The 7,500-nt window shown below is 40.0% G+C and overlaps 1 protein-coding gene and 1 pseudogene across 1 annotated transcript; one reads left to right on the forward strand and one right to left on the reverse strand.

Moving 5' to 3' along the window:
- Window positions 1-1,054, forward strand: part of LOC138029600 (uncharacterized) — an 8,569-nt pseudogene extending 7,515 nt beyond the window's left edge.
- A 16-nt stretch (window positions 1,055-1,070) lies between these two features.
- Window positions 1,071-4,125, reverse strand: LOC138029445 (uncharacterized). Its single transcript, XM_068877177.1, has 8 exons — window positions 3,860-4,125; window positions 3,644-3,744; window positions 3,118-3,335; window positions 2,569-2,806; window positions 2,239-2,422; window positions 1,982-2,098; window positions 1,117-1,479; window positions 1,071-1,076 (listed from the first exon to the last, which is right to left on the reverse strand). Exons 1-8 carry the CDS (start codon window positions 4,013-4,015, stop codon window positions 1,071-1,073), a joined length of 1,383 nt encoding a protein of 460 aa, XP_068733278.1. The 5' UTR covers window positions 4,016-4,125.
- Between the last annotated feature and the right edge of the window lie 3,375 nt (window positions 4,126-7,500).

The raw sequence follows: 7,500 nt of genomic DNA on the forward strand, positions 1-7,500 counted from the left end.
ATGCCAATTCCAGGAATATTTGTTGGTTTTAATATGTCTGCGGTTAAATGTTCCTTTACAAGATTTAGCATACCGTTTTAAAGTCAGTGTTTCAACAGCATCAAGAGTATTTAACAGGTGGATTGATGTAATGCGAGTCAGGTTGGATTTCCTAATTCAATGGCCAGAACGTGAAGACTATGCCTTTAGTTTTCAGGCAGAATTTTGGACTTGGAGTTGCTGTCATAATCGACTGCTTCGAAATTTTTACTGATAGGCCATCCAGCTTAATAGCTAGAGCTATGACTTGGTCTAATTACAAACATCATAATACTGTTAAATTATTAATTGGAATAACTCCTCAAGGTGTTATAAGTTTTCTTTCTAAGGCTTGGGGGGGGGGGGGGGGGGTCGTGTTAGTGACAAACACCTCACTGAAAACTGTGGGCTCCTAAACAAGTTATTACGAGGTGATATTGTTCTTGCAGATAGGGGATTTGATATTGCTGACAGTGTTGGGTTTTACCAAGCTACCCTCAAAATACCTGCGTTCACCCGTGGAAAGACACAACTGTCAGCTCATGACATACAAGAAACTAGAAAAATTTCAAATGTACGCATACATGTAGAGAGGGTCATTGGTTTGGTTAGGAGAAAGTACGTGATTTTGCAAAGTATCCTGCCTGTCGAATTAATTACTGCAAAACCGGGAGATGCAGAGGCACCAATAGACAAAATTGCAAGAGTGTGCTGTGCTTTGACAAATCTGTCTGATTCTATTGTACCCTTTGAATGATGATGGAGTAAAAGTCCTGTCTAAACATACACATATTTTAATCTGTCATAGAAACTACAATATACTTGGGGATGGACTAGTAGACTTTTGATACTTTTGACAACAAAAATATCCAGCAAGCATACTTGAAACAAAACAAAATCATGTCCATTATTCCTAGTGCCTGAAAGGGTTAAAAACAAAATTCATACCTTCACCAAATCATCCACAACCCCCTCCCTCAAAAGTGGTCCACCCCCTCAATTAAATTAAGTAATGGTAAAATAAAAGTTCTTTTTGTATGTGATGCCTCTACTCATTTCTCCAGCAAGTTGGACAAACCATTTTCCTTTTGGTGCAACATCCAGTTTGAGACAAGCCATATGGAACCACTGTATTGCACATTCAGGGTTGTCACATCCAATCAGATTGCTGCCTTCTATGTCAGTGTGGCAGTAATACAAAGGACCTTCCTCTTCATCACCATCAACATCATCAACCAATTCTTCATCACCATGTAGCTGAGTTGGAGGTGTTGATGGTCGTGTGTACCATTTACCAAGGAGCTCTGGGAGAATGCACAGAGAAAAAAACTTTTTGGCTTTTGTAAGAGCTAATTCCCAGAATTCAACATCAGGATTTATTCTCTCAATGTGCATATCTCTTTCCTTCCACACTATGAAATCACAGTAGTCAACATCAACAATAAATATCTGACCCTGAACCTAGAAGAGAGAAAAAAAAATGACCTGTGCTTCTTTAACAATTTTAAAAGTGGGATATTTTTACTTACTAGACAAGAAAAGGGATATGTCTCTCAAACTGTAAACTTTCATTATATAATTAGAGAATTGCAGTGCACAAATATCAATATATGTGCATAAATGTTAGCATGCTGATTGGCTGAGAGCACATCAATTGATCTCCAACAATGCGGAGAGTTGAAAATAGTCAAAATAGTTCAAGTTGAGTGCAGAAAGTTGAAATGAAACTGTATATTATTAACAAGTAATCCAATGATTTTTCTCCTACAATTTGAAATAATGAAGCACTTGTAATTTTTTCAAAGCTACAAGTACCACTTACCCTACAGGCCTGTGCAATTTTTTTTTTATTCTTCGAAACATTTTCTTGTACTTACTGTATATGTTCAAAATTGCACTCAAAATCTTTTGATGACCCATATGAAATAGACTGTACATACAATAGGTTGCTTTCTAGGATTACCTGATAGAAATAGGCATGCCTGTGGTCCAAGGCAGGTCCAAGTGGTCCATCTACAAGACAACTGTTGTTTTTGCTGCTTAAAGAATCCAGCATTGAGTCTTTGTGACAGAATGGACACTGTAAACAAAGTAAAATGCACTCTACATGTAATCTGTTCTTTCAAAAAAGTATAGTAAAAAGGGTCCTTGGACCCTCCTAACATCATAAAAATCCTGGTCCTGCTTAATTTCCATAAATTATTGGCATCATATGGTTACCTTAATTTCACACAGCCCAATTCCACAACAGTCACAGCTTACAATCCCATCTGGTGAGGCACCAAAGTAGGGAAAGTCTTTGTTAATCCACAGGCCACTGTCAAAAATCTGAAAGTTCTCATGAACAGATTCCATTTTTTTTCTATAAGCTTCCCTTGCTTGTTTTTCATGCTCACATCCCCACCTATAATCAAGGAAATGCACAGTGTTTTAGACAGCTTCTTTGATGGTAAAAATATATGTAACTGAAGTATCAAGGCTATAACATATTAAGCTAGTGTAGAGTAGGCCTGAAGTAACATAGAATATGAACTCATTTGGGAGCCAAACTTTGTTGCTGTTGAGGAAAACTTATGAGCTTTGGGGTAACAGATGGTCTTAATTAAGCTCTTTGAGGGCTTTGCTGGGTCAGTGTGGCAAGCTGCTTGTAAACGGGAGGCTGTGATTCTCCCTGCTCGCAGAGAGAACCATAGCCTACAGTGGGCTTGATCCCTTGTCTCGACTTCTACAGCCTTGCATTCTTCTGGGGAGATTGCCATTGTTACTTCAGCACATGCACTCAGCAATTCTATATAATTATGAAAGCTTCATATTTGTTTCAACAAAAAGCTCTGTCAGTGGCTTTGGCAAATTGGCAGAAGGCCGTCGTGGCACATAAGCATTGTTGTGTTCTGGTATGAGGGAAAGCACAGCTGGCTTTGTTTTCCCTTTTGCAAGCTGTTTATAGAATTCTTTCTCATTAAGAGTTGGTGCTGCTGTCCTGGCCCTACTTATACCAATCACTCTTTGGGCTTTAGGCACATTTCCCTTCTCCAAGAGATCCCTCCTTTTGTTCTTTGCAGAAATGAAGTCCATTTGACAGACTGGACTATAAGGCACCTATCATTACAAAAAGGAAAAAAAGGACATGAACATCACTGTGATAGGTGCAGTCTTCAATCTTTATGCATTTGGGTATCATACTTCTTTCACATACAATGTATGATGGCAGAAGCCAGGTGCTTCTCTCTTGAGTGCAGGTTACAGAGTTGCGCATTCTTACTCCAGCCTCAACAGCAAATAGAACAGCTCCAATATGTGTGCAAGATTCTGTAAGACTGACATATAATATTTATTTCATAATAATTATCATACTTTTAAAACTTACAATAATAATAATAATAATAAAAATTTTATTGCCCTAAAAATATAATACATCAATGCAGAATATTCACAGAATATGAAGCAATGTGCTATGAAATATTAAACTCCTGAGAGCTGAGAGTCACTGCCGAAATTCTACTGTTTGTCCAGTAAAAAAATAAATTAATAATAATAATAATAATAATAATGATAATAATAATATTAATAATGACAGTAATAATGACAATGCTTATGATATTCTAGAACACAAAATACTTCTTACCCAGCCATACAGTTGCAGTGAGCATTAATCACTGTCCCATTTTTCTCGACCAGCACCCAGGTTTTGAGCGGGGTTTCTCTTGCTCTTTGAGAGTGATTTACCTGTGAAAACAACGTTAATAACAAAACTTCAAAATAAATTAAGCTTAAAACATTGTTAATGTTTTGACGTTGGCATAAATTAACCTAAACGTGACAGCAATTTTTCCCAACTCACCCGAGAAAAAAGCAACACTTTGTCTCCTTCAAGCTCTTTAGCAAGTACACCATTCACCCATCCCGACACGAAAAAGTTATAGGCATCTAAACTCTTGTATGCCTTCATTTGTTGATGTGTAAGCCATGAGGTCTGTAGAACCAGTCGACACCACATAAGTAAACTTTCTCTTTTTCTAGGGACGTTCTAGTATTTAGTAATATTCCGAAAATCTCGCTGCACCACCTTCTGGCGACGCCATCTTGGTGCCTCACTTGTCATCCAACATGGCGCCGGCACTGGAAGCCAAAAATTTTAGTCACATGGTTGCAAACAAAGAATATGAAAATCAAACATTGAAAAACGGAACGAAATAGGTGTGAGGGGAGGAGACGGCAACTTTGGGAGTGGAAAAACTAAGATGGCGGCAAGACGGTCGACAATGTATGCATAGCGTGGAGAAAATGTAGGTGGAAAACTGCAGCAACATTTCTGCACAACCTTCCACATTATTGTTCGTACATTTTTTGTTTGCGTCTTTTTTGGCCTGATTTCACTGTAGCCTTGCTGTATTAAGGGACTGTGCAATAATTATCTGGAGGGAGGGTTCTAAAATTAGCAAAGTAGGCCAAAATAAAGTTGCACCCCCCTGAATTAAAGTTAAAATAACTTATTGTCCACCCCCGTCTAGAGGGGAGATTACTTTCAACCCCCCCTCCCCAACCTCTGATCCTCCCTACATCCCTCTTTACCTTTACAGTACTTCTGGTATGTCTGCATCATCAATAAATAAAACTTGGAAGCTGCGCTCCACATAATCGTCGCCTGATGAACCACCTTCATACTCGGTTGACTCCTCCTCAGAATCACTTGAGGTATCGTCATGAGAACTGGAGGGCATGTTTTCATCATCATCTTCGATGTTTTCATCAAATGTTCTTGCTACAGAACCATCTGCATGCTTAAGTATTCGCTCAACTAATTGTGCCTTGTTTCCAGATACCATTAGACCTTTTTTGCCTTAGATAGAGCCGAAGTTGCTTGTTAGTCAGTCTTTCAACATCGTCTCTGCTCTCCCAAAAATATCTTCTGGAATGATGTTTCTTTCCAGATTTCTTTTGTCTGCTTTGAGAGCCAAGAATTCAAGGTGCTGAAGATATCTTTTGCAAGAACTTTCATCGATGTTAAGCTTAAAGCATGCTTGCCGTATGGCCTGTTTATCAGAAGAGGTCACTTTCTTTTCAACAAACATCTTCTTCACTTGTACACCAGGAAGGATACTGTCAACCTCGCTTGGAGCCAAACGAGGTTCATCAACTGGGAGATACTTTCCCGGCGAGAACGGATCAAGGGCTGGCAATGCAGATCGTGTAATGGGAATGCCACCTGTCCAACCTTCTTCCTCGTATTCATCACAGGGTGGGTCACATGAAAACTTCAAGTACTCAAGGTAGTATTGTCCTTGCTTCACATGGGTATCTTTCATCTTTTGAAGCTTTGAAAAAACTCCGTTCCTGCATATTTTGTGTCGTTGCTGTGGAGAAGCCTTCCTCCATTTAAGAAGGTACTTCGAGAGATGAAGCAGGATGTGACTTTCCGGATGGTAGCTGGCAAGGGAGATCAGGAAGTCATTCTTTCCAGGACCCGATTCGTCATGAATGCGCTGTGCAATTTGGTTGGCCATTGACCAAGTATTTGCTTCCTCCCAGGCAATGCAGTGTTGTTCTATGTCTTTCAAGCACATTATTTCCAATTCTGCAGTAGGAAGCCCATGAAAAGGGTTATTGGGTGGGCTGACCGGACTTCTTGTCGTAAGAGCTTCTCCAATTGCAGCATTAGTGCGTTCTGCCTTGTTCTGCGCCGAGTCATGCGGCGCCCTATGCAAACGAATACGATGGTCTGATTCAAGCAACTGGCACACCAGAAGGAACAAGTCCTGGACTTCTATATTATGGACACCTGCTCCAGGACCTTTGTCTGTCAATTCTAAGACATTGGGGTATGGTACAGGTCGCTATGGAAAACGTCTCATTATATCATAAAGCTTCTTACAAGATTCGTCAGTGCCTTTAGTGTCCTCAGGAACATGGCATGTCTCCAGTTTCCCTCTACTTGTTGATAGATAGATGAAATGCTTTCTTTCTGTGATGGAGGAATGTCATTAAGGCTGAGCTGACTTGAAAGTCTTCTACTGCAGCACTTAGTCCATTGTGTAGAGTGGTCTTTCCTTTCTCTTCATAAGGCAAGTCTTGTGTGAGAATATCTCCATTTGCATATTCTGTGCAGAAATGATACAGAAAACAATGGTGTTGGACTTTTGGTAAAAATGTACTCAAGCTCGGATGCAGCGAAGTTGGAAGACAAAAGACAGTGGGAAATTCTTCTACCAGACAAATCTGTTCGGATGCCCACACTGCTCCTGATGATCCCAATAGCCTCTTATCTTTCAGTCGCACTGTTACAAAGGACTGGTCAAAGGTACGAACCAAGGTTGGTTTCTCATCAACATCACTTACAGTCCATTTCATTGCTCCAAATGCACTGGGTGTTACTTGATTCTCCACTCCGACAAAGTCGTGCTCTTTGTACTGATGCGGTTTCTCAGTTGACATGAGAATCCCTCTTCCTTTCGTACCATACCAACCAACATCAGTATCAGCTTTTACAGTGGCTTTGTCATCCATACTAATGTCAAGTGTAAGGGAAGCAAGTTCTTCATTCTTATATGCATCCGTCCGGACAAGCTTTACATGTGCCCGTTGATGATGAGTATCTATGTGACTATCCTCTAAAGTTTTCTCGGGTTTCTTACATGTAAAGAAAAATCTCCCATCAGACGCTTTGTGGTGAAGTTTGGCCTCTCTCGTGTTACTCTTCCTGGGTTTTTGCCATAAGGCCACTGTACGTGAGCTTTTTATACACGGCTTGCCTTGCTCTTCTAGATAGTGATTTGCAATGTCCAACAGATCAGCCTCTTTGACTCGACTCTTATCACAATACAGAACCAAGTCTCGGCGTCTTCGTTCTGCACTACTGTCACTTTCTAGGCTTTTAACCACAAGTTCCATAGTGTCTTCATCAAGCAGACTGGATCGCCCTGCACCCTGCGCCCTTGCTTTGAGTCTGTTTTCTTCAATAAGAGTTTGTGCAATTCTCGAGACCATGGACACAAATGCCAATGAATCTTCATTTGATTGTAGCTGAAGGTTTTGATGATACCTTTTTTGAACTGCAGACAGCTCTTCTTCAATCCTCTTGTTATTGACATCTGATAACAAGGGATTTTGCAATGCTTTTTGCAATTCCTGTTCTTTGTCAGTGAGGTGGCGAATACTTTCTTTAATTTTTAAGCGGGCAATGTCTTTAGCAGGCAGTTTCGCATTGCTAGTTTCCTCAATGACATATTTCAGTCTGCAGAGTGATGCATTGCCTGTTGTAGGCTTTATACCAATGTTGTATAGCTGTTTACCTGGTGAACACAAAATATCACAAAATCTTGTGTAAGGATGACAATTAAATTAAATCTGGTGATAGAAAAGTCAATGCACAAATACCTGATAGCATGCTTGACAAAAGTCCTCTAACAGCCAGTCTGCTTCATTCAGAGTCCAAGGTACCCAAAAGACCTTGAACCAATTCAAATGATAGTGCATGATTTATTT

This window comes from Montipora capricornis, chromosome 13 (assembly GCF_036669925.1).
Source record: "Montipora capricornis isolate CH-2021 chromosome 13, ASM3666992v2, whole genome shotgun sequence".
In the NCBI taxonomy this organism is placed as follows: Eukaryota; Metazoa; Cnidaria; class Anthozoa; order Scleractinia; family Acroporidae; genus Montipora; species Montipora capricornis.